Raw genomic sequence first — 27564 nt, 5'->3', positions numbered from 1 at the left:
GAGGATATTTAAGGGTTTTCATTTCCCTCTGTGTGAGATCAGCCTGTCCAGACTCAGGATGGTGCAGCAGGGATGTGATGTGGTGGTTGGGGTGGGAAAGAAGGAACTGGGGTGGGAAAGGAAATTAAGTTTTATTCTGGAAAAAAAATCGGCAGGTTCAGCACTTTTGGAAAAAAATATTCCCCACCTTGTGAAACACTGCTTTCCCTTTATTTACCATCCTAGAAATTGCCTTAAGAACATGGAATTTGTCCTGTCTGACACTTCAAGATCTTGTTAGAAATGAACAATCAACAACAGCAACACAAAGAAAACCTCAGGTGAGTGAATGCACCAGTTGGGATTTCATCACCCATTGCAATGTAAGGATTCACATGAAAATTCAACACCCCACAACTCCTAAATTCCACACTACTGGAAGAATCCAACTCAATTACTCCCTTGGCTGTGTGTCATTGCCTATGTACATTTAAATTAGCTACCAGTATGTATTTTAGATAAATGCTGATCTACTTAAAGAAATAGAGCATATCTCTATTTAATGACCTCCTCTCAGTGAATGAAAAATGTATTTTGTACTTCTTGCCTTGCCTGTATCACGAATTTGTTGCAGCACGAAAGACTGGAATTAGCACAAGAAAATGACTCACCTTGGTTTTAATTTATTGGTTTTTTAAGAAACTAGCTCAGGGATTTTGTCTCTAATTTCTCACCAATTTAGAATTATTTTTTTTTAAATAATCAAAGAAAGAACATGGGGAAAACCCAGCTCAAAAGGTTTTGGAATAAGCTTTGTTCTCTCAGAACAGATGAGCGTGGCTTTGCAAATCCTGGTTCTTAGGGATATTAAAGGCATAAGGTATTTTATACTGTTTAAGCAAAGGAACAGGGAATTTTTTGCAAGTTTTAAAAGCTCTTTTTGATTAGTAGATTACTGTCCAACTTCCATCTGTGCCCAGAAATGAGAGCATTTATATCTGTTCAGTGTAATTACAGCAAAGCACTCGCAGTGGGTAGAATCAGAGGGATATAAAAGCATCCTGAACCTGTCCCAACATTCACCCAAGGAATGGGAATCCACAGCACCTGCCTGGCTCTGGGAGGGGTTGCTCCAGTTTATCTATTTGGATTTAAAATCAACCCCCCATATTTCTAACCATGTGAGTAAATAAACCTTCAGATGCCTCCACACAGGGCTCTGCTGATGCCCTGTGATCTCTGGGACTTCATACATTGCACACTCTGGTGAGGTTCAGGTATTTATTTCATCCAAACGAGGGGGTTTGCTGGGGAAATGCTCTTTATTTCTCATTTAGAAAAAAAAACACCCGCTCAGCTCATCCATCAAAAGCAGCCCTGGTTTGCATAGGAAATTACAAATTACGGCCCAGACGGTGCAGAGAGATGGGAAAGAGGATGAGAAACCTCAGTGACAGCTCTTTGCAGTACAAATTGATTCTGTTCAGAGAACAGATGTGAGTCATATCAGCAAAAGCAGCCTCTATTATCCCGTCTCTGTGGCTGGTGGGAAGCTGGGAACAGACCTCAATGCCTCGGAATGGGGGCAAATCCTCCTTCCAAGGGGGTTTTAGTACCTGCAGTTTGATTTCGTCACTTTATAAAAGGCAGCTCTGCCTCTGGAACTTTGGAAAAGGGGCCAAAGTCTTTATTCTTTATTCTTAATTGGGAAAATATTGACTCAGACCGGTTTGGTGCAACTTCTAGTGGAGCAAATCCAAGTGTTGGGGAGAGGGCGGGTCGGCAGCACCTCCCCTCCATCACCACCTTTAAACATTCCCCCTCCTCCTGCCAGGGTGGGAGACAAGGGGAAATTTCCTTCCCCTTTCCAAAGGGAAGGACACCTCTCTCTGCACCTTCCTGCCTGTCCAGACTCCCAGCAGCCAGGAAATGCATTGGAAGAAATGAGTCCAAACCTGCCTTGGTCTGGTTTAATCCCCTCATTTTTCACCGTCCCAGCCCTGTGAGACATCAAACCTCAGCACAGACGTATCAAACCTACTTTTGTTAGTCACAAAACCTCAGTCTTGGTCACACAGAAGCCAAACTCACACGTATGTTTAATACAAACACCCCCAAGACAGCCAGGAAAAAAGGAAGATGGCAGGAAGCTGGTGGAAAAGCTCCTTTGCTTCACCGTACCTTGGTCCCCGCTGGGGTACAAACCCCACACGTGTTGGAATTGCACTTACTTGTCTCTCCAAAAGCATTAAAGAAGAAAGACAACATCACATGGTAAGAGATAACCCAAAGCAGAGACACTCCCACGGGTCGATGAGAAGCTCTCGAGGAGTTTTGTGGTATTAGTCAGACGAGAATAATGATATTTTCTACAAACCTGCAGCGGCGTCAAAGCGCCCCCTGATTGACAGCACAGCCAGCAAGATTTGTTTGTTAGGAAGCACAGGGAGTGAAGGGAAGGTTTCCACTGTGTTTGCTCGACCTCAGGTCCATGGGAGTTGCCAAGTGCCTCATTTTTATATAATCTGTAGCTTTAATTTCCAGCTTGAGAAGTCAGAGTTCACAACCAGTTTCCCAAGGATGTCTATACAGAGTTTTCCAATTTAGTTTCACTTGGACCCCATTTCCAGGAGTTTCTTTGGAAGTCCTCCTCCAGCTTGGACTCGAAGAGTGCATTTTGGTTCTCCTATTGAACCTGAGGTGCAAACACTGGTGGAACATCAAAGCCATCAGCCCAGTGCACAATAAACACAGAGAACAGAAGTACAAGTGAGAACGAGACAAACCATCAAACGAGGGCAGATGGGCAAAGAGGGGGAAAGAGTTAAGGAAGGAATGATGGAAATAGTTAAGGAGATGAGAGAAAAATGAAGGAAAGAAGGGGAGGAAGAGTCACAGTCAATGGATGAAACACCACAGAGTTGCTCACGATCAAATCACAAGCATCATATGACAATGTTCCAGTCCTTCCACTGGATGTTGGTCTGGAGGTTTTCCACAATGATGGGAATGATTCTTGGAAAAAAACAAGGAGGGACCGAAGGCACCAGGAGAAAGGGAGAGAGGGTGGTTTATAAATACGGAGGTAGAAATGATAAATAATCCATTTACTGAATATTGTAACAGAGAGCAACTCACGGTGAATTTACGCTGGAGACTGACGAGCTGCGAGATACAGTACCTCGAGTTTGCTTTACAAAACTGCACATGCAAAAACAAAACAAACAAAGAAAACAAAAAGTGAGAAAAGAAAAAAGGGGGGAGAAAAAAAAACAAACCAAACCCAACAAAAAAAGAAGAAGAAGAAGAAGAAGAGCAGAGAAACCATAACAGACATCGGGGAGGAGGCTCGTACAGGCCGTGTCCTGTGGGATGCAGACGTGCACCTCGGGAGGAGACCAGGCAAAGTGTGGAAGCCACAGACACACCACCCTCTGGGCGAGGGGAGACAACCAAAGAACCAAAAAACGGAACCAAAGGGAGGGGTAAAGAAATTAAAAGGTGAACCGAAAGCCACAGGATGGTGTCGGGCCGTCGGGCCTCCGTGTGCCATACTCACAGCGTGGGAGTCCTCCGTGGAATCAGCTCCAGGACCTTTGTAGGACCAGGTGGGGATTGCTTTGACAGCTGTGCTGCAAAGAGCTCTTTCCAAGTGGGAGTAGGATGCTAATTCCTGCTCCGGCTCTGGGGCACCAGGAGGAAGCTTAACACGGAGAACGTGGGCTGGGGGGAGCACCCGGGGCCACATCCCAGCTCCAAAATCCACCCGAGCTCCAGCAGGAAGCTTCTCCTCAGTCCCTGCCTCAGATTTGCTCTTCAGAGGCACCTACCTCTCTCCTGTGACGGGGACAGGGATGTGCCTGAGCTCAGACTGGCCAAATATGGCTCACTGTGTCTAAAAACCTCAGCTCTGCTGCAGCTTCATCAGGGCAGGCCCAGAATGGAAAGGAGCTTCTTTCAGTTCACAAGTAATTTTGTGGATTCTCCTCCATCCAGTGTTTATCTTAACAGCATAAATGTGGGGGGATCTAAACATGGAAATCACTGAATTACACAGAAAAAGAGTTTATTCTGCCTCTGGCAGGGAATCTACAGAAAAGCAGGACAGATCTTGAATGAGGCATTAATTTTTTCGTAGCTATAAAAGATGATTTTTATCAATCTACATCGTTCAAAGAACTGTCCCCAAGACTGAAAATTAAATCCCTTCACCTCCTGGGTTTGCCTTTCCAGCTGCAGCATTTTTTCTCCTGCTTCCATGAGAGTTTTAATCTGTTAAAAATCAATACCAGCAAACCAGAAGGCCAATTAAAATCTAATGTCCTTTGGATATCATATAAGCAGAGTTTTTAATATACATTTATTACAATTAATGGATTATTCTAAACAGAAATGTTGGCCCAGGTTATATATATAAAAAACACAAAATCCAGAAGTTCAGAAACCTGGCATGAATATAAGAGAAATTATGAAAGGCATCATAAAAGTTTTGCTTGAAGCAAATAATCTGCTGAAACAGGTAAAATATGCTACCTAAGCTTCAGTATTTCTGCATTTTTATTGTGCCAAATGAAATAGGAGTCAAAGTGGGGTTGGCATGCCCTGCTTGCTGGCCAAGAAAATGATTGTTTCCAGGTTGCTCAAGCTGGGGATCTTTTTACTCCTTGGCCGGAGGCTGAACCCCCAGGATGTCAGGGAAACCCTGCAGAGAACAAGCACAAATGGCCTCGAGCATAACTAAGAAATTTCTCTGGCAAAACAGGTGGAAAAACTCGGGATGGAGGAGAATGTGCTGGGCTGCCCTAATTTGCCTGAAGTCAGCACCGAGTCTCGTGCAACACCTGTGGCAATTTTGGGTTGAATTGCTGAGAGTGGATCTCCACATCCCTCAGCAGGAGGCTGGGGTGACCTGGGGGGTTTATCCCAGCCTTGGTTGGGGCAGTGCAGGGTGGAGGCCACGCTCTACTCCTGCCAAGTCTCCTTGTCACCCTGCCAGCCCCTGTTACACAAGCCCTGGAGCTCTCCAGGTTCACTCCTCTGCTGCCACTGCTGCTTTTTTGTAACCAGAAATTCGAGTGAATTCGTGCTGGAAATCCAGGGTGTGAAACCACAAAGCAAAGTCACCTCCTTCTCCAAAGCAAAGCACTTGAGTTCCACTCGATGCTACTTACCATCCCCGAGGGACAGGGCACAGAGGGTGTCTCTGGGTGGAGCTGAGTCACTGGCACACCACCAGCAAGGACAAAAAGGTAAATCTAACAGGAGGAATCACAGGACCCCACACACCAACACACTCCAAGGGGGAAAAGAGAAGGGAAGAAACCACGAGCCAGCAAGAGATAAAGAACACCCCTTCTAGTCTACACATCCCCCAGCACAGCAGGGTCACGGGCTGGGTGTTCACACACGCTCCTTGCTGGGTCCTTGTTGGGCACCCACAGCCCAACAGAGGTGTGGGAACAGACCACAGTGTTCCCAAGACAGGGGGGAAAATATGGAGCCTCTGAGATGGAAAAGGTCCTGGAGGAACAGAGCAATTCCCACTCCCTCCCCTCCGCCCCCAGACCGGTACAAAAGGGACAGGCAGCTCTGAGAAGTCACAGGGAAGGGTTGGGCCACCTCTCTTTGCTCTTGGAGCTTCTCTCCTGGCTTTTCTAACTTGCTGTGGGGCTGCAATTAAAGTGTCAACTGCTCTGAACAGCCCTGGGAAGGACCAGCAGAAACCAGTCAGAGCCTGGAGATGAAGAGCTCTTTGGAGGCTGGAAGGTTGTCCTGGGAAGCGCAGGTAACTCGGAAAAATGGGACTGGGTAATTCCACAGCGTTTGGGTTTGGTGCCCACATCCATGAGGTCTCTCTCACTGTCCACCACATTTCCTCCACCACATCTGAGAAGTTCTCCTCCCATCCAAAACTCACCCCCCCATACCTGTGGTTGAATTATTTCCTTGGGTCTGGCTACAATTGTAATCTCTTACCATGTGGAATTAAAAAATAAAAACAAAGTCACAGATTGCAAAAGGTTTCACTCAGTGTGACTTCACACTACAGGCTCCTACAAATTTAGGATTGCTAAAAAGCTTGCTATTTTAAGACTTTTCCCAAGAAAAGGTGAGGAGAGGCCACTGGAAAATCCATAGGCTCTGGGTGGCAGGGAAACCACAGCTCGTGTCCCTCTGGCTGGTCTGGCTGGGCCAGGTGTGCTCATCTCAGCCCCTTTTGTACGTGCCATTGGTGCATCTCTGGCTGGCATAGAAAAGGTGGAGGGGGAACCCAAACACAGGGAATTAAGGCATCAGGTTGAGCAAAAATAGGGAATAAATGATATGTTTGCATTGGGGTCTTTGCGAGCCTGATGGCTCTTCCTTCCACTTTCCAGTGGCACCACAAAGTTCTTTGCCTTCTAATCATCCCTTTTTCCCCCCCTCCTCCATTCTGGCCACCCAGGAGCTGCACCAATGGTTTGCTCCAAAGACCCCTTGGTCTGTACAGTGGCTCAGTTCCAGAGGCTGAGTGGTCTCAATGTTGTAGGACACAGAGGGTCTTCAACACAACGCTGGGCAAACTGAATGACCCCAAAAACTCACCTCCAGAAACAACAAAGCAAGGAAAATGCTAAACAGAAAACAAACACACACAAAAAAAAAATCACAAAAATAAGAATGGAACAATGGGCTCAAATTAAACACATATTTTCAAGCAAACATTGCAACAATGACAAAAGCAATGTGTACCACCTTAAGCTTTTAAAAACCTGGAAAGCCACAAAATCAAAAGGGCCCTTCAGGGTAGAGTTCACCGGGTGAAGAGACAAACTGTGGTCAGGCAAAACTGTCACCCTGTGGTGGAGCAGGAGGCAAACCACAGAAATCCTGGAATGAAGGAGCTACAAACAAGTGCAGGATGTTGTAAGGGAGCACTGTGAGACAGATGATGCCTCGACACCACTGCAGTGATGAGCAGGTTATTAAAAGAGATCCCCAGGACATCCATCAGTCCCAAAGCAATCCGTGGCTCACACAGCAGCACATTCCACGTGTGAAGGTGAAGGTGCCTCTTCAGACCCTCCAAGCTGACACACTAAATAAGCAACCAGGTTTCCATGCTTAGGAAATGATGTTTTGCAGCCAACGCAAGAGAGTGAAGATTTTTTTGGAGCTCAGTTATGAAAGGAGGCTGGAATGGCAGAGCAGAGAAGAGGGCACAGCCTGGAGCTGCCCCAGGGGAGGTTTAGGTTGGCCATTGGGAAGAAGTTGTTTGCAGAGAGAGGGATCAGCCCTTGGAATGGGCTGCCCAGGGAGGGGGTGGAGTCCCCGTCCCTGGAGGTGTTGAAGCAGAGCCTGGATGTGGCATCAGTGCCATGGTCTGGGTGACAAGGTGGGGTTGGGTCACAGGTTGGACTTGATGATCTCAGAGGTCTTTTCCAACCCGGCTGATTCCGAGATTCTGTGTAATTGGTGCAGGGAAACTGCAGGCACGGGAAAAACGGAGGGGGAAGAGCAGATAGAGAATCACAGGATATTCTGAGTCCCACAGGGATCAGCAGGTCCAGCTCTTAAACTGGGATCAAACCCATGAGCTGGGTGTAATGACAGCACTGAGGGTCACCACGGAGCATGGAAAGGCCTGGAAGATCCACACCCTCAGTCCTTGATGCAGGACTGACAAGGGAAAGGAATCAAAGAGCCAGCACAGCACCTCAGCAGGGAAACAGCACAACAGCCAGGAGGACTCTTCCTCAGGCTCAACCCAGGGACAGCTTTGTCACCTCTGTGGGAGGTGGACGAGCACACCAGGGACATGAACATCGTGACTGAGGGAATGCAAGTCGTGGTGCCCTAACAAACACCAGATTGACTCATGCAGGTAGAGAAAATGTTGCTTTCTTTTCAGAACATCCATCCATGCTATAGATGCCTGACATGGAAATGAATTTTCACATGAATTTGTTTTCATCTGAAAAGAAAATTAAATTGTAGAACTAAAAAATGATTCCTCAGGAGAAAATAAAAATACAGACTGATTGGGTGGAGCCACCTTGGGAGGAGGCCTTTGGGAGCTCAATCCCAGTCCTTGCTCACCACTCAGTTCTACAGGTGTTTATTTCTCACTTCTTTGTGCCCAAGCTCTGCTTTTGTGGTGATATTTCCATACACCAAAAATCCCATTTTCAAGCGCTTTTTCACTCCTGGCATGTCCAGCTCTGGATCTGATCCCACAAGACTTGCCATGGACACGGGATCTGCTCCATCTTCAGGATCACTGAGCAGTTTAAGAGCATAAAAAGTGAAGTGATGGGCTAATTTGTGTCACCACTGGACACAGATATCCAAGGGAAAGGTGCTTCAAACCTGAAAGCTGCCACTGCTGAGCCCCTTTGGAGTCCACAGTGGATGAATTTATGTATAAAACAAATTGCTTTGACGTGGATTCATTAGATATCTCATGGATCAAGAGCCAGCAGTCCATCCATGCTCTTCTTTGTGTTGCACAAAACTTCTCCCTTGCCTTTTCCTCTGCATCATCATCCATTTGGGCATCACCCTATTGACCTTAATGCAATTTTTTTGTCCAAATTAAAGCCCTGTGAGATTTGAGAGAGGCCCTGGGAGCATCTCACTGGTCCTACAGCAGAGCCAAGAGGAAATCCCAGGAGGGGGGTCAGGAGGTGTGGGAATGATTGACTTTCAACTGTGCTCACTGAATGCTCCCACAAATTTGGGGTCTGGGCAGATTCAACTTGAGGCAAAATAAGCAGAAATCCATATTTTTGCATTCACTTTGAATTGCTGTCACAAAACTGGCCCTGTGCTACTGAAAACCAGGTGAAAAAATCACGGAATAAAGTGATTCTAAGCAACTTAAAAGTGTGGTGTGAGACCTTCACTCCATTAAAGTAGGTTGTTTTTTTCTGCTGATTTCTAAGAAATCTTCACATTCACTATGCTTTTGATTAAAGAAGAAGAAAATATTCATCATCATCTCGCATTTTAAAATAACAGGACCAAGAAATTAATCAAAGAACAAGAGCAACTGTCCTCATTTGGCTTCTCTTCAAGACTGGACAGGAAAGCATTGTAAGGAAAAGGTTATATTTAAAACCAACAAACAGACACAGCATAAAGAGGAGCTGATTAAAGCAAAAATGGCAAACTCAAATGGCAAGAAGAATAAAATAGCCAAATTAATAATCTTCTTTCCCTTCACAGACTGGCTCCATTTGGCCCATTGTCTTTGATGAAGTGGATTAAACTCCCAATAACGAGGGTCTCAAGAGCTTTGCACTGCAAGAACAAGGAGACATCCGGCTGCATTCCAGAGATTTGGCAATAAAATTGAACAGGAGATTTCTATTTTAACTCCTGAGCTTCCCCAGCCCTTGGAGGTCTCCCCTATAAAAAGGGTCTGGAAAACATCAGCAGCTCTCATTAAAAATGTAAAAGTCAAATATCTTGGTGCTGGTTGCCCTGATGTTAAAATTCCAGAAGAGTTCAATGAACTTTTAAGAAGAACATATTTTTTCAGTAAATCCTTGCGAGGTATCACAGAACAGAATCCCAGGATGGTTTGGGTTGGAAGGGAACTTAAAGCTCATCCAGTTCCCCCCCTTGCCATGGGCAGGGACACCTTCCACTAGCCCAGGTTGCTCCAAGCCCCGTCCAACCTGGCCTTGGACACTTCCAGGGGCACATCCCAAGCACAGGCAGAACTGACCTCACCAACACCTGGACAAGTATTTCCACCTACAGATCATATCTTCACTTCAGTTAGATCAGGATCTATGGAAAGGTGGTGCCCAAAGCAATGTTTTCCAGGGATTCTGGTGTCACAGAACTCGTGCAGATGTTCTCATCCATAAAATGCAAATTGCTGTTTCTGTCTACAAACCAGTGACTATTCACATACATGGTTTTATTCACCTCAGAACTCTTTCAAACAGCAAAGGAAGAGCTTTCAAGCATATTTTTCAGGCTGATATTGAAGAGGAGGCCTTTACATTTAAATTCTCAGAGATTATGAAAGAATAGTTAATACGTTCCGTGCTCACATTTCTCTGGTCATTAAAAACCCAAAGTGACACGTTAACACTTCACCTGGTGAAATCTATCCTAGGGCAGCTTAAAAAAAAAAAAAGAAGAGATCCTTCTAAAATACAGTTATTTAGAGCAAGGCAAAAGATGAGGCATTACAAAAAAAACCCCCACCAAATGAAAGAAATCCTTAATTAAATTCATGGTTAAGTGATCAGCACTGAATATTCAGCCAACCTAAAGCCCTGCCAGGAACAGAGATGGTCTAGAAGGGCTCACAGAGTACCATGGGATGCTCCAGTGGAACAGACACACAGTGACACTGAAAAACAGAACCCAGGTGGTTGGAGTTCCCAAATAAGCAAGGAATGCTTACGCTGCTATGGAAATGTTGGCTGCAGACATGGGGCTCACTTCGGCCACTTCCTTGGCCTTCTGCAGGGCCAGCTTCTGGTTGGTGGCTTCCTCCATCTCCTCCTCGTCCTGGGGGGGGGAAATCAAGAGAAATCAGAGCACACAACAACCCCCAGAGTTCCCCAAGGCATGGCTGGTGTGGGACAGTCACTGCTGTGCTGGGAGAGCGGTGGGAACTCACTGACACGGGGCAGGTTTTTATATCTCCCTGCAAGGACCCCCAGGCAGGGTCTTGGTGTGAGCTGAGAGGAGAAATGTGAGGTTTGGTGGAGTCCTCCATGCGTTTTTACCAGGAGCACGTGTCCCTCACAGAGCTCTGGTGCATCTCTGGGGTCTCCTCTCACCCCTGAGCTCTGGGCAAGGAGAGCAGGGAGAGCCCTGAGCTGATGGTGAGAGAGGGGGATGAGGAGCATGGCCTGAGACACAGGAACGTTTGACTCCTGAGAGCACAGTCTGGGCTGGATAGTGGATGTCAGGAAACACTCTCCAGGCAAAGCTGGGAGCTGGAGCCACTCCTGCAGCTCCACAGAGGGAAAAACAAGCTGGGAAAGGCAAACTCAGCCACAACAGGGATGTGGATTTTGACCATGAGTGGGACATTTCTGGGGTGCCCTGAGCCCCCTTCACCCCAGCCCTGTGTGTGTAAAACCACCCTGAAGCCACGTCCTGCTGAAATGCAGGAGAGAGGCTCCTAAATCCTCCCTGACTTCTTGCCAGTGGGTGACTTTTCTGAAAGAATAAAGCCAATAAAACCCAACGGGTTTGACTGGTCCTGCTCCCAGCAGTTTTCCCCCAGATATTTCCACTCATCTCAGATAAATCACGGAGGACTCAGAGGGTGAAAACAAGAAGGAGCACTATTAAATATGGTCTGTAGACTCAGGCATAGAGCAAAAGAGGGTTATGTCCATGATTTCTGCGCACCATGAGGATTTTAAAGCTCTGCTGGCACAGCAAGGGCCTGCAGAGTGTAATTGGGATTTATTTCCTCCTACCCGACACGAGAGAGACCACTCAGATTCAAACCACAGGATCTCAAACAACGAGATGAGGGCAGAAAACAAAGTGCCTGGTTCATCATCAGTGGTCCTGCAGGGTGAACAGCCCTGAGACTTTCCAGCCAGACAAATTAATATTAAAATCATGTCAGGATGAGCACAGGAGCTCTGATGGCAACATCAGCATCACACACCCCCAGGGAATAACCACATGTCACAGGCTCTTCTGTCAAACTTCATGAAAGGCCACAGGTCTCTCCCTCTCTCCCCTTCAACAGCAGTGCTGTGAGGGAGTTAATCTTCAAATAACAAGAGCAGGCAGCAAGACATCCAGCTTTGAAATGGGAAATCAGAGATTTATCCACCCTGAATTCCGTCTGCATAAACAGCCCCTTGCCCTGACTTTGGTGTTGTTTCAACTGAGCTCATTTTGAAACTGTTTTCTCCTTTAGAAGTAAAAACAGAAAAGATGGAAAATTAAGGGGAAAAAATTATTAGCATGTAAGTTTTTTGTTGGTTTTTTTTTTTTTCCCTTTTTCAGACGTTAGCAAATCTAATGAATGAAGGACTTGAGCCAGGCCATGAAAAAATGATCTGCTGAGCAATTACACAAAGTCAATATTTCTCAGGTGCCAAATTGCAGTAAATTTATCACTGGTTTGGAGGCTGGTTGGAGATCCAGGGGGTTCATGGTTTAACCCTGGCCAGCAGCTGCTCACTCACACCCACCCTGGAGGGATGGGGGAGAAAACCAGAGGAGTATAAGTAATGGAATTCATGGACTGAGATAAAAACAGATTAATAGGGAGAGTAAAAGCCATGAAGACAAGCAAAGAAAGGAATTAAATCCCATTTCCCACCACAGGCAGCTCTGTGATCACATCCCTGAGCCCTGCCCAGGACATCAGGGCTCCATCCCATGCAACAGTGACTGGGAAAGACAAACTCCAGCACTCCAAAGATCCCTCCTTTCCTCCTTCTCCCCCAGCTTTATGTGCTGAGCATGAAGCCACATGTTCTGGAACATTCCATGGGTCAGCTGGGTCGGTTTTGTCCTCCCAAACCCTTGTGCACCCCCAACCTCCTCCCCTGGGCTCTGTAAATGCTGCTCAGCACTAATAAAACATCCCGTTTCCAGCCCAAATCCAAATCCCAGCATCAGCTACTGAGAAAACAATTAACTCTGCCCCATCCTAGCCCATCACAAGCCTGCAGAATATAAGATTTTTTATGAAAAAAAAAACCAATTAAAAGGCTTTTAAGGATTTCCTTTCACCCCCCAAGGTATGTTCAAGTTGTTTCCTCTCTTGAGGAATCTCCAACAGCCTTAAAATCAAAGGCTCTTAATTTCTCTTTCTCTGCACCAAGAGCACCAGGTACAGTTTTTAAAATGGCTTTAAAATGTGTAGCTTCTGCTCTATACCCCCTGGTGCCTCAGGAATTCTCCTGGATTCCACATCGTGAAGTAACAGCAAAAAAACACCCATTGTTGTTATAAATTCAGCCATCCCTAACTCAGAATGAGCCCACTCTTTAGCAGATATTTAATAACATTATTTAATATTAATACTATTTAGAGTATTTAAAATATGAATATTTATTTAGCAGACTATTTAATAATATTTCTGTCGCTCTTCCCACAGAGAAATTGCAGATCACTCCAAAAATTAGTTAAATTTTTGCCTGATATTTGACCTGAGAGGTCTCACTGGAGCTCTGATGGCAACATCCATCCATCCCACCTCCACCACCAGCCCAGCCTGACACCCTCATTACACAAAAAGTGCATATAAAGGTCTTCCCTATAAGGTCATCCCTTTTTTATGGATCCTTTCTGTTTTCTAGAGCCCTAAATCTTAATTTTAACCAGTTTACCACATGGCAAACCCCATTTTTGGAGCTAATCACAATGATATAGATCATTAACACTGCCTGTTCTTTAATAAGTTCACCAATTAAAGCCCTCCCCTGTTGGGGGGGGGGGGGAAGAGGGGGATCCATGGATGTTCAACTCTTGGTTTGGCTGCTTCAGTCTGTTAGTTCTGGGAATTTCTCAACACTTCCATACATTTCTATGTCAAATTCCCACTTCCCTCTTATCCCCCATTCCATGATTTTATCCTGGTTTCTCAGGGATCACTGAGATCAAAAAACCCACTTTGTGCTTTTAAGATATTTAGGAAAATCAAGGGTCAGTTGTGGTGGCTTTACACTCAAGTTTAATGAGGATGAAGGAACTCCTTTATCTCAATCCATGAATTGATCTCAATCCATGAGCATAAGTGACAAAATTCATGGATTGAGATAAAGACACTTCCATAGGGAAAGTAAAAGCCATGAAGACAAGCAAAGAAAGGAATTAAAGGTGGGATGGTCAGGGGAGAGAAGATTTTAAAAGCAAATCCTGGGGGCAATTGTAGATTCCATCTGAATAAGTGAACAGGGAGAAAAACCTGCCAATGTTGGGGAAAAAATAGAGGGTAGAGAACCAAAAGGCATTTAGAAGAGTTCCCAGAAATCACTAGAAATGAGGTTGGCAGAGTTTGAGTCACTGGGAAGGGAAGAAAAGGGCAGCACAGAAGAGGAGGGGAGAGAGCAGGTTCTTTATAGATTGAAAACAAAGGTGATTCTTCTTTATCCCCTCATTTTTATGAGTCATTCCTAAGCGCTGGTGAGTTTTGTAACACGCACTGGATGACCAAGCTTAAGTTAAATATAGTTCCAATTCCAAGAATTCCTTTACAGGTCACAAGGGCCAGGTAAGAAATGGTCACAATGCCACGCTAAATAAATCCACATTATCATCCCAAAGTGGAAATCTCGGTTGAAATGTTCAGTCCTGAGGCTGGAAAGCTTTGTGCCTTCCCTAAACAGAGGCAGTTGCCAACTGCTCCTGGTTTGCCCACATTATGTGCAGCACTGATCTCCATTTACAGCATAAATGTCAAAAAAGTCCCCCGAGATCAACAGACTCCTGAGTAACTTAATTGTATCTCTGGGCCATTTTTTGCTTTTGCATGATCATATTTACTTAGCAGGAAATCCCTCATTCTCCAGGTATGTGTATAATTGAATTACTTTTATCTTTTTCCTCTTCTTTTGCAAGCCCTGGTGATTTTTTTTTTTAGGATCGTAAATAAAATTATGCAAAAAAAAAAAAGAGAGTTTCTCAAGAAGCTTTCTGCTTTGGCCATGCTGCTGAATCCATCAATATTTAATTATACTTTATAAACATCAACAAAGTCAGGTTTTTAAGTGGCCCTGTCAGCTGCTGAAATATTCACAAGAAAGCACTTAAAGGATTAAGAAAGAAGCAGGATGAGCTTCATTATCCAAGAATTGTGCCGGGCCTGATCCTCTCTCTTAGCACATGCAAGGGATCCCCATAAATCTGGGAGGATCTGTGCCTCCAGGCTGGAGATTTCTGGGAGTGTTAGAAAGAATAGAAACAGCTGAGCTGCTGAAAGGGAAAAAAATCCCAGGAAAAATAAACCAAAGAGCCATTAAATGCAGCCCTGAGCTGATTGTGAGAGAGGGGGATGAGGAGCATGGCCTGAGACACAGGAACATCTATCAGACACCTGAGAGCACAGTCTGGGCTGGATATTGGATATCAGGAAATGCTCTCCAGACAAAGCTGGGAGCTGGAGCCACTCCTGCAGCTCCACAGAGGGAAAGAAGAACTGGGAAAAACAAGCTCAGCCACAACAGGGATGTGGATTTTGACTGGGGGGTGGGAAATTGAGAACTCTGTGTGTGCCTGAGCTGTGGAGCTGCAGGTGTATCCATAGAACCACGGAGGCTGGAAAACACTCCAGGATCATCAGGTCAACCCAGCACTGCCAGATCCACCCCTAATCCATGTCCAGAGAAGGGCAACGAGGCTGGAGAAGGGTCTGGAGCACAAGTGCTGTGAGGAGAGGCTGAGGGAGCTGGGGGGGCTCAGCCTGGAGAGGAGGAGGCTCAGGGGAGACCTTCTCACTCTCTGCAACTCCCTGACAGGAGGGGGGAGCCGGGGGGGGTCGGGCTCTGCCGCCAGGAACCAGCAGCAGGACAAGAGGGCCCAGCCTGGAGCTGCCCCAGGGCAGGTTTAGGTTGGCCATTGGGAAGAAGTTGTTTGCAGAGAGAGGGATCAGCCCTTGGAATGGGCTGCCCAGGGAGGGGGTGGAGTCCCCGTCCCTGGAGGTGTTGAAGCAGAGCCTGGATGTGGCATCAGTGCCATGGTCTGGGTGACAAGGTGGGGCTGGGTCACAGGTTGGACTCGATGATCTCAGAGGTCTTTTCCAGCCTGGTTGATTCTGGGATTCTGTGATTCTGTGATTGATTCAGCACCACATCTACACCTTTTTGAACACTTCCATTGAATCATAAAATGGTTTGGGTTGGAAAGGACCTTAAAGACCATCTCATTCCACCCCCTGCCCTGGGCAGGGACACTTTCCACTGGACCAAATTGCTCCAACCTGGCCTTGGACACTTCCAGGGATGGGGAATGAACTCCTGCACCTTCCTACAACTCCAACAAGAGAAAACATCCTTGCCCACTGCAGCAGCACATGGTTAATGACCTTCTACTACAAGGAACAGAGAAATCTTGTAAAACCCAACCCCTGAGGTGCCTGTGATGCTGCTTTTGCCCCTGTGACTGATGCCAATGGCAGTGTTACCAAACGAGTTATGATTCTTTAAGAAGGAGTCTCTGCAGCAGTGGGAGATGTTGGAAAATTCCTTTACCAACAGTGTATAGTCCCTATATCTGTGGTTGATGCTTGGGTTTGTACCATACAGAGCTCAGGACAAATGCCAGAGATTACGGTGGCCTTGTGGTAGCTCCCTAAATCCATGACTGGTAAGTCTTGTGCCAGTTACTATTTTCATTATTTACTTATATTAGTGATTAATATGTCCTGAGAGGTGTCTTAGTTTTGAGAACATTGATGGAGTGTTGGAGGAAAGAATGATTAAAGAAGTGCAGCATGACCTGACCACATATTCAAGATACTCCCATGGGAAAGAGATCCATCAGAAGATTCAGGAGCATAAAAGGGAATTTTGGGGAATGGAATGTACCCAAATGACCACTAAAGCCCCTGGAAAGACCCCTGTTCATATCCAAATAAGTTCACTGAAATAATTAACATATATTCATGTATTAACGAAATATAATTAATATGCAATATACATGGGAAGAATATGTATTACTGCCATGAATATAACCTGGCTGTGGAGTTGCTGCTCATGAAACCTTTGAGGAATAATCCCCATGCATCCAGCACTGCAATAGAGTATTTTTGTCTTTCTAACCCAAAAAAACCTGGTTGCAGAGTTTATTTCCCAGGTTTCAGTGGCAGCAGCAGCACAGCAATGGGGGTTCATGGTTTTATCAGTGAGAACAAACAGAAAATGTGCAAAATGTGCAGAAAAACCCCTCATGCTGCTCATAAACACATCTGAGTGTGGTACAATGGCAAATCCAAAGTATGTAATAATACAAATATCAGGGGCAGCGCACTTGAAACGCTTCTTGTGCAATCCTGAGGCTGCCAGTTTTTCTCCATAGGGAATGCTCCTATATAAATCTTCTCCACAGGGGATACTCCAATATAAATCTGTATATATACAGATATATATATATATACACAAAATTCTGCATACACTGAAGTTCCATCAGTGTCATTCCCATCTCTTGCCAGGACCTGGCTATTTGCCTGTGCTCAGGTTGGTGCCTCAGGTTTCTCTTACCCTGGTGAGGGGCAGGAAGGTTTAACACCTTCACTGGGTGTTCCAAACACCCTCTGCAAGTTCCAGGGGGTTGACTGGAAAATTTTAATTCTTTAATCCACCCCAAACCTCAGCAAGGGAAGAAACACGAGTGCGAGACCGCAAAGGCAGCAACACGACCCCGCCTTTGCTCATCCTGAGCTTCAGCTCAGTCCAAACCTGGGAATTGCTTCTCCTCTGCTCTTGGAAACAGCAGAAATGCCTGAGCACCTCCCCACAGCAGTGAGATGAGCAAAGGCCACTGCCCACTCTGTGATAAAACAAAGGAAAGGGCACAAAATATTCACTGCAACGAGCCTGGAATGAAACAAAACCCCGAGAAGAATAAACCTCCTGGTCCTGCTCTGCTGGGAAAACTGGTGAACAGAGGTATGGCATGAGCAGGCTCATTATCAGGTGTAATTTTGGGTCATCAGCCACTCTCTGAGTTGGAAGAAACAGGAATCTCATCCCTACCTTGGTCAGCTCCTGGGCGTTTGCCAGGTTGTCCACAGCGATGGCCAGGAAGACGTTCAGGAGGGTGTCTTTTGGGAGGCAGATAAGGAAAAACTCCTCACCCAGCAGGCACAGCAAACTGCCCCCCTTCTGCTGCCACCACCCTTCTTTTCCCACTTATGGATTATGGATTATGGATTGACCCCCTGCATCAGTGCTGTGCCATCATTCCCAACCCACCCCCTCCCTCTCCCTGGAGCTCTGCAGCCCAGGAGGTGCTGGACATTCCCTTATCTCCTCCCCAGCACCTGTCCCTGGTGGGGACACACACAGGGGCTGAGCAGGGGGGCTTTACAACCCCTAGAGACACCACAGCCCCTGGTTTTCCACCCCGGAAAACCCTCACTCCACTCCTGCCCACACACCCCTTCATTTCCCCCCACTGTTTAAAAGGACAACCAGTGGAGCTGCAGGAAATCAGTCACTTTAAAGCCAATATTTGCAAAATAAATACCCAGAGCTACACAAAGGTGTTGGGTAAGCAGGGAAGATGAAGCTCAGCCACTGCTGGATTGCAGTGCTGGGAAAAAAACCCATCCTGGCTTGTCCTGCTGAAGTCCAAGGAGAGCATCCTGGTCATCCTCCACCCTCAGGGCTCACCCCCAGCTCCAGGAGAGCCCGGGAGCAGCACCCCCAGCCCCAGATAATGAGCTCTGCAGGGAAACAGCCTGTTAGTCCAGCCCAAATTGCACCCAGCCCAGCTAAACAAGGGCAGTGCCCACGCCTGGCTGGTCCCTCTGCACAGCCCTGCATTAGATCACCGAGACAGAACGTTGGCCTCTGATTATTTATTCATGTTGTGTTTTCATTTTTCCACTTTAATGATTTCAGCTCTGGGTTGTTTTATTGTATTCATTCTGGCTCCGTGTCTGCAAAACGGCCCCGAAACGACTGTAAATCAGGAAACTTTGCCTGGGAAAGGAGGGCAAGCAAAGCAAAACCAAGTTGAAACGACTCTCCCAAGGAGAAAATGCATTTTTCTCTTGCACATTACCTGGTGACAGGAGAGTCACTCACTCCAGAGCTGTGGAAAGTTGTGTTTGCTCCTCCTAATAGGAATGGACATGAGAATGGAGTTGATCTCAGGAGTATGGACCCTCTGGAGACCCAAAAGGCTTTAGCAGCCAAGTGCTGCCTCTGTGTTTGCACTGCAGGGTCCCCACAAGAGCCAAACGTGGGGCTGGGACCAGCTGCAGGTACCCAGGAAAGGACTTCAGGAAACTAATCCAGGTATCTGTAGGGGGATCCAGGAGAGCTCGAGAGGGACCTGGGACAAGGGATGGAGGGACAGGACACAGGGGATGGCTTCCCACTGCCAGAGGGCAGGGTTAGATGGGATATTGGGAAGGAATTCCTCCCTGTGAGGGTGGGGAGGCCCTGGCACAGGTTGCCCACAGAAGCTGTGGCTGCCCCTGGATCCCTTGAAGTGTCCAAGGCCAGGTTGGACGGGGCTTGGAGCAACCTGGGCTAGTGGAAGGTGTCCCTGCCATGGCAGGGGGTGGGATGAGATGAGCTTTAATCCCAACCCAAAGCAGTGTGGGATTTTCTGTTGGGTTGAGGTGTCCCCTGCTCTGTCCCAGCTCAGGGCAAGGCTGAGTGAGGGCAGGGGGTGAGGCTGGTGAGCTGGGGGAGCCACAAATCCCTCCTGTGAGGGGAGGAGAGGTGAGTGATGAGCTCCCAGGGTGCCATCAACCTGCAAGGAGATTTTGGGAAACCTTGACCTCAGTGCCCCTCCGTTGCTTTCCACTTCTCAGGAAACCTCCTGGAGGAGGCAGCTGAGGTTTCTCTGCAGGCAGAGGAGCCAGGAGCAGGGCAAGGCTGGTGCACCACCTGCACTGGTCTCTCCCAAACAAGGCTGTGCCCAGAACCCCTCGTGTCCCAGCAGGCTCCACGCTGGCTCGGGCACTGTTGGCTGCAGAGCTCTGGTCCCACATGGCCACGGCACCAGGAGACTTCCCAAGGCAGCCAGGGACCAAAGCTGGCCCAAACAATGATCTCAAAGCCTCTTTGCTTTCCCTCTCAAGAGCTTTTACCGAACCTAATTCAGCCAAGATTCCAGACCCAGGCATTCCCATCTCTAATTCCCATTGGGATGAGCGTCTCCAGAGCCTGATGTCCATCAAACCTGGAGCCTGTGACAGTGGGAAGCAAGAGTTGTATTAATCTCTTAGGATGCATCTGCATCCTCCCTGACTGCCAAACCCCACAGGGGATGGGATGCAGAGCCCTGGGGTTTCTCCAGCCGGGAACCACGTCATCCATCAATTCTCCTCCATCTCATGGAACATGGGATGGAAGTTTTTACCATTTGGAGACGAATCCTCTGGGACAGAGAGAGGTTTGAAATGTGATGCCCATCAGCTGCTCCTTCCCTCATTCCAGGAGGGCAGGGAGTGCTGTGGGTGGGAGCACCTCCATCCCAGAGAGCTCAGGAAAAGATGATGCTGGAATTATCACCCCCTCCCACAGTCAATCAACACTTCATTAAAAAATATATTCATTCCCCCATTTCCTTTGAACTCAGGGCTGGTTTGAAGGTGGAGGGACAGAGGTTGCAGACAGGGGGGCTGAGGCACCACTGGTGTGCTGGTCTGTGCTGGGTGTTTGGGTTTCTTCCTCTGGGGTGCTTCCAACACGCTGGAAACACTTCCAACCCTCCTACTCTGGGAATAAATGTCTCAGCAATAAAACTGTCTTCCTACCCCTGCCTCCCACACACACATGCTCAGAGCGTCTCGTGTAACAGAAGCAACCACTGGAAATATAATTAATTTTTTTTATCAGATCAGGCTGTTTTGATCCGTTTCCAAGCAGACACAGTCTGGCAGACTTGGGTGTTTCTGCCCCCAGAAAAAGGTCCTCCAGTCCTTTCTGCAGAGCTCTGGGATTCCCAAATATCACCCAATCTCCAGGCTCTGGCTCAGAGCTGGTGGCTGAGCCTGTGCCAGGATGGATCTCCTGCCCAGCAGTTGAGGGCCAGGGGAAGGGCAGCACCTCCAGGCAGTTCCTGCTTTTCTTCTCAGGCTCCTCTGCAGGTTGTTTTTTTTTCTCCCCCTCAACAGATGCCTCCATTTATCAATTAACTGGACAACAATGAATACAGGCATGGTGTCATTTCCTAGCAAATGGGCCAAATCCTGCTGTTCCTCCAATCACACCACTTCCATTAAACTGGTTCCACACAGACTCTCCGGAACTGGAAACATAAAGTGAGACGCTTCTGACTTAGAAAAACAAACTTTCAGGATTTTTTCCTTGCAGTGGTCCCTCAAAAAAGTATCCCAAGAATCCCAAGGGGCAGTGAGAAGCAGCAGAAATCAGCACCAACCCACCTTTCTTCTTCATGGAAAAGAACAATCCTGATGCCCTGAACAGCTCTGGGAGGAGAAAAGAGCCCCTCGTGGTTAAAAAGAGCAGGTTTGGCAAATTGACCCAAAATCACCAGTTCCAGTTCTCTAAGATTTGATCCATTCCACCCAAACTCTTAAACATGGCAAAGTTTACAAAGTGAAAATAAACCCTCTCCCAGCAGAGGAACCAAAGTGCCTTTTGCTGGTCAGCCCCCAGAAGGATCTTGGCTGATTTCAGCGGTGATAGAAGAAAATAAAACCAAAAAGTCCTGCTGAAGAAATTCAGTCTCAGCACAGCTGTGTGGGGAGGGATGGAAAAGCCACACTTGACATATTGCATTTAAAAAAGTCACATTTTTAAAGCTTTTTGGAGGGAGTTCTGCAAGGCAGAGTGGACAGATCTTTATGAAGTCCCAAGTTAGAGCAATGAAGTCACACTAATCTAATCTAATAATTAATTTAAGGTGAATTAATCATCTTTGAGGATCCTTCCAGCTCAGGATATCATATGATTCTGTGTTTCTAGCCTGAAATCAAGGTGACCAAGAACTCAGACTGCTCTGTGTAGTGTGTTCTCATGGTGTTCCCTGGGCTGTGGGGTCTCCTTGGGAAGTGACCCCAAGGTTGGAACACTTTCACCCTCTACACTCCCCTCTCCTTAACTCTGCAGCATCCCTGCCATTAATGACTGTTTTACCTCCTGGAGCAATGCAGGGCTCTCCTTTCCTGGCAAACTAAACTTTATTTTCAGATGTTCCTGGTTGTGTTTTCACAGTTAATGCTGACTTGAGTCCTTGGTAAGTCCCCCAGTTCAGCCTCCCCTCGGGGATCAATGAGTGCCTGCTGCTCACTCTCAGCACCACAGACGAAGCTGCTGAACAGCAGGGTTAGACCTGACCTTCCCCAAATGCTGATGAAATATCAGCACAGGCTTTAGTGGAATCACTGCTGCAATCCCCACGGAAAACACCCCTGGGAGAGGTTTAACCCCTCAGCCTTCCCCACACACCCCAGGCCCAGTTCTCCCCTCCTGCCCACGGTGCTCAAAGGTCTGTGTGGGGCAGAAAGGCTCTTACAAACTCTCTGGGAAAGCTGCTGATATTCCCAGACTAAGTTTGGGTCTCTAATTCTCCAACAGGGATGTAAATCCCCACGGGAATTAATAGGTTTGTCTGAGATTTATAGCTCTGATCACTTGAAGTATCACAGAATCCCAGAATGGTTTGGGTTGGAAGGGACCCTAAAGATCATCTCATTCCACCTCCTGCCACAGGCAGGGGCACCTTCCACCAGACCAGGTTACTACAAGCTGGACTTGGACACTTGCAGGGATGGGGCAGCCACAGCTTCTCTTTAGGGAAGTTGGAAAACTGCAGAAGTTGGTGGAAGAAGCCTTCCAGGAAATTACAGAAGGTTTTCTGGGTGTTGTTACTGTTTGTCAGCCAACTTTTCCCTCTTTCTGTGATTGAAGAAACTCACCTGCAGCAAACTCCTCCCTACCTGCAGGACTCACGGAGAACTAAAGAATCCAAACTCGATCCACTCTCCTTGCTAAACACCCCAGCAATGCCCCAGGGAGCTGTGCCACCATCCTGTGCCTGTGGGCAAAGGGGAGGGGAGAGGCACTGGAGATATCTCAGGGAAAAAGCCAGGAAAGCCACTGCCTGGATCACCTCAGAAGGGAAAGCCAGGATGAGATCTGAGGGGAATGTGGATAAGGTTTCACCTCCCCGCTGTCGCAGCAAGCAAAGGCAAATACCAAACTCATGGCAGTGGCAGCAGGTGAGCCAGGTCCTTATTGCCTGTCCTTGAACACCCCCTGCTCTCTCCCTTTTAATGAAAACTAAAGGACAAGGGAGAAGCCCCCTCTGGATTAAAGGTGAGGAAGGGAGTTAATACCCCGTTCCTCCAAAATGCTGGCTCAGAGCTGCTCGCAGGGTAAACGTCTCTCTCTCAGCTGTGCTGTCAAGGCTGATTACGGCTTAATCTCATTTTCAAATGCCAAGCCCGGAGGATTTGGAGCTCTCCCTCCCTGCCAGCTCTCCACTGACCCAGTTTTCCAAAGGCTGTGTTTCTGGAAGGGGCTGGGAGGTGGATGTCTGAGCGTGGCTGCCCAGCCAGGCGGGCACCGCGGCTGCTGCGGCTCCGACAGCGCCGGATAATGGGATAAATCCCACAGGGACACGCTGGTGTGACAAGCACAGCTCTGCCTGTCTGCTCTGCTCTTCCCCATCTCTGTTCCTCGTGCTAATGGAGGGATCTCAGGCAGAGGAAAGGGCTGGAGACATCTTATCTCCTGTCATCTCGCCCTCCAGCTGAAGCAGCCCCTGTTTGTGACAGCTCCGTGCCTGTAGCCCAAGTATTGCCCCCATGACCCCTCCCTCTCTCCCAGGTACCCAGCCAGCCCAAACAACACCAGGAAAAGATGAGCTCTGGGATTGTAACCAGCAAGAAGGTTCTCCCTGCTGGGAAGGCCCCCAAGCAGAGCAGCAAGGTTCAGTTATTACCCCTATTTCACAGAGCAAACAAACCAGCTGGGCTGCTTTGTCCCTGCAACAGTTTCTAAAGTCCCATTTTTGAGGCTGCTCTGTTTGACTCCAGTTTGAGGCTGCAGGCAGCAAACATCACACCAAGGATCCTGGACCTGCTTGATGGCTGCAATTCCATGGAGCAATTCCATCAGCAGGGACAGATTCACCACAGCCCCTCTGCTCTGGCTTCTCCTCATCACACCCAGATGTGACATCAGGGAATCACCTCAGTGCTGCATAAAATAGATCCTCCCTTCCCAAATCCCATCTCCTCGTCACTGTGTTCTTGCCTGCTTAGTCCTGGCAGGACATATCAGACATCAAAGTGCTGCTGATTCCCCACAGACACCCTGGGACATTTTGGGGGAGGCACAAAGCCCCCAGTTTCTTCTTTCCCTCAAGAGATTTTCATCTCGAAGCAGAAAAAACCAGACACTTCATGTGCCAAGTCCTGGAACACGACTGAATGCTCCCAGAGCCTGAAACCCTAGATCTAGAATTAAATTTTAAGCACTAAGTGGAGACAAGATAATTTCCAGCATTAGGAACAGCACAGCTGGTTAAGCTGCCCTGTAGACAAAGGCATCAAGAGAATGGAGCCTCATCTACCCACCAACCCAATTTCAACTCTTCCTTCCCCTGATGAACCACAAACCATCTGTGAAGATGTTCGAGGTACAGAGGTCCTGCTCTGACCTGACTTCAGTTATTTTTCCCACCTCATAACAGGGAATCCTCAAGGAAAACACAAACTAACTCATAATCGGACATCCTCAGGGTAAAATATAAAGTAACTCATATAGAACATTCTCAAGGAAAACATAAACTGACTCACAATAGGACATTCTCAAGGTAAAACATAACAATTAAAATGAAATTTCATGAAATTAAATCAAATAAAAATTTTTTAGTTGCCATAAGAAAAGCGACACCAACCTGGATAACTCACCTACACGCCTTAGCCCAGGGGCTGGAAGGAGAAAAGCAATAATTCGGTTTTAAAAAGTCCAAAAGGGTGAGGATTTAAACAAAATAAGGTCTCTTTGGCAGCCCAGGAAGGGCACCCGTGGAAGGATACAGTTCCCAAACAGCGTCAGGACAATGAAGTAGATGGAGGAGAACATCCCCGAGCGGACCCCACCCTGCGACTCGATCCCGTGGTACATCACGGCATTCCAGTCCTCCCCCGTCAGGATCTGCAGGGGTGGGAGAGAGGAGAAGAGGAGGTGACTTAAAGGAAGGACAGAGTGGTCAGAGGGAGCCAGGCAGTGTGATGCCATCCGGGAATGTTCCCCAGGGGAAAGGGATGAGCACATGGGGGGCATCAGGCCCTGCAAGGGAGGGGATTGTCCTGCTCTGCTCTGGGCCGGGGGCAGTTTGGGCACCGCAGCACAAAAAACATCTAAAGCTGTTAAGAGTGTCCAAAAGAGGGATGCAAAGATGGTGAAGGTGCAACCCTTCTGGGGTCTGCAACTTCCTCAGGAGGTGTTGGGATCCAGTCCCATGTGCACGTGGAAGGGGAGGTTTTAGAAAGGAATCCAAAGCCCAAACATTGACCCAGTATTTGTAGTTCAGGGGAGAAGGAGGATGGACCAAGAACAGGGTTTATCAAAATGCTTCTGGGATATTATTACTATTATTATTATTATTATTAAACAAATAAATAAGTAATATTATTTTATTTATTCCATTCATTATATAATTAATAATGCTATTGTTATAATATAATAATATATAATTGGTGTAATTAATATTATTATAATATATAGTATATAGTTATATTTTATATAATAACTATTAATATAGTAATGTAATTCTATGTAACATAATTATCATTATATTAATCAAATAATATAAAAATGAAATTATTGTTATTGTTTTTTACCATATCATATAATAATATATAACTAATGCAATGGTTATTAATAATATACATTGTGCATATTATATATTATATAATAATATTATGTGTGGTGTATAATTATTATAATAATAATCAAGTAATATCAAAATGAAATTATTGTTGTTTTGTTGTTGTTATTATTAAAAACAAATAAATAATATTATTATATTTATTATATCATTAATAATAATGTTATTGTTATAATATAATAATAGATGATTGGCATAATAAATATTATTATAATATAAAGTATATAAATATATATGATATAATAATTATTAATATAGCAATATAATGATCTGTAATCTAATCGAATTATCATTATAATAACCAAATAATATCAAAATGAAATTATTGGTTTTGTTTCGTTATCATATAATATATATAATTAATGCAATGGTTATTAATAATATATATTGTGCATATTATATATTATATAATATATAATACATTATGTGTTGTATATAATTATTATCATAATAATCAAGTAATATAAAAATGAAATTATTGTTATTGTTGTTGTTATTGTTGATATTATTATTATTATTATCATCCAAATGCTGCACTCAGTTAATCCAGTGCTGATAGGTTTTGCTGGTTTTAATTCACAGCTCTGACATTCTGGACAAATGTCCTAAACCCAACAGTGGTTTTTTTCACCCCACGGGGTATTTATCTCAAGGAAATATTTCAGCTAAATATTCTCATGGACAACTGTATTCCCAAAGCAAAATCCCATCAACATTCCCGAGCCTGACTGGGGCTCAGTTCCTGCTCGGTGGCAATACCTTTCCGTATCTTTAAGCCCTTTCTTGGGTGAGCACTAAAATCCCGTGCAAATATTAATTTGCAGTATCCTGGAGGTCAGTGCAGAACCTGCTCCCCAGCTGGGGACAAGCAACACTCACAGGAAGAGGTCACAGGACACGTTTGCTTTTAGATTCTTTGTGTTAATCCAAAAATTATCATCAATCCGCCCCTTTTTTTGCCCTTTTTGGGCCATGACGGTTAAATACAAAATACCTAAATTAAGCCTAAATTAAATTATGTGAAAGCTGGGCTCAGGGGTGAAGCCTCAGCTCGAGTCCACCCCAGGAATTTGTGTGGGACGAGGTTACAAATGCTGGGCGGGTTCCACAGACCTGCACATGGAGCAGCAGCCCCAGTTTTAAATGAAACATCTGAAGTAATTGTTTTAAAAAAAGATACGAAGAAAACAGCCGCAAAATTAAGATTTTCAATGCCAGCATCTCCCAGAGCTCTGAGTCCCTCCCGCCGTCTCCCGAACCCGCCCGAGGCCGGTGCCTCTCTCATGGAAGGCAATTCTCACCCAGCATTAACTTCTCTGCAGTTATTACTGGGCCAAATGCTGCATTATTTCCCTGCTGCCTGGAGCTCCCTCAGGCCTCTCTGCTCATTGAATTATGGCAAAAGTGCAGCAGGTCAAGCACTGGCTCATTCCAGGATCGCAGGCAGGACATTCCACGAGCCAGAGCTGCCATCCCAGGGCTGGGAGACAACAGCCTGGGCACACACACAGACTTTAAGAACGGCACAGAAATACCTATTTTATCAATTTTTTTTCTTCCTAGTAAAAAATCTTTTGTTCTAGTTTTCCTTAATTCCACAGCGTTGATTTTTAATTTGATTTTTTTAATGATGTGTTGATTGAGCAGCGAAGCAAAACACGTGAAAAGGAAGGACTTCTTTCCTTAAATCCCACAGATTTTTGAGGACCTCTTTGCCTTCCATAAGCAAGAGGAGATGCACAGGAATTTCTCTTCTAACCCTGCCCCAGGCCAAGGTGTGGCTTTACCTGGAACACCGTGAGGATGGCAGCGGGGAAGGTGTCGAAATTCGTGGTCGGAGTTTCGTCTTGGAAATTGAACCTGGAGAGAAGGAAGAAATCAAAAGCGGGGCAGTGAGGGCCAAGCAGCTCCCAGGCATCTCCTAATCCCCTGGAACGCCCCAGAAACCAAGTCAGGGAGCAGCATTTGTTCCACCTGGCAATAACAGCCCAGGCAAGCACAGCAGGGAACACGGTGTCTCTCAGAAGGTGCTCAACAGGACCATTAGCAGGAACT

The 27564-nt window shown here is 46.3% G+C and overlaps 1 protein-coding gene across 18 annotated transcripts in view; it reads right to left on the bottom strand.

Annotated features, from left to right (window-relative positions):
• CACNA1B (calcium voltage-gated channel subunit alpha1 B) overlaps positions 1 to 27564 on the bottom strand; it is a 306654-nt gene that overhangs the window by 92086 nt on the left and 187004 nt on the right. For 13 of the 18 annotated variants that reach the window (XM_027687401.1, XM_027687403.1, XM_027687404.1 and 10 more), the window contains 5 exons: positions 27297 to 27369; positions 24656 to 24773; positions 17658 to 17725; positions 10385 to 10491; positions 3118 to 3180 (listed from right to left, as the gene is read on the bottom strand). In XM_027687401.1, the coding sequence (XP_027543202.1) occupies positions 3118 to 3180; positions 10385 to 10491; positions 17658 to 17725; positions 24656 to 24773; positions 27297 to 27369 (429 nt within the window). The remainder of the gene's footprint in view (positions 1 to 3117; positions 3181 to 10384; positions 10492 to 17657; positions 17726 to 24655; positions 24774 to 27296; positions 27370 to 27564) is intronic. The other 5 variants (XM_027687409.1, XM_027687412.1, XM_027687413.1 and 2 more) reach the window with 1 other exon arrangement.

This window comes from Neopelma chrysocephalum, unplaced genomic scaffold (assembly GCF_003984885.1).
Source record: "Neopelma chrysocephalum unplaced genomic scaffold, ASM398488v2 Primary Assembly neopelma1_74, whole genome shotgun sequence".
NCBI classification, from domain to species: domain Eukaryota; kingdom Metazoa; phylum Chordata; class Aves; order Passeriformes; family Pipridae; genus Neopelma; species Neopelma chrysocephalum.
Note: the sequence above shows the minus strand (reverse complement) of the source record. Positions and strands in the feature narration are given on the sequence as shown.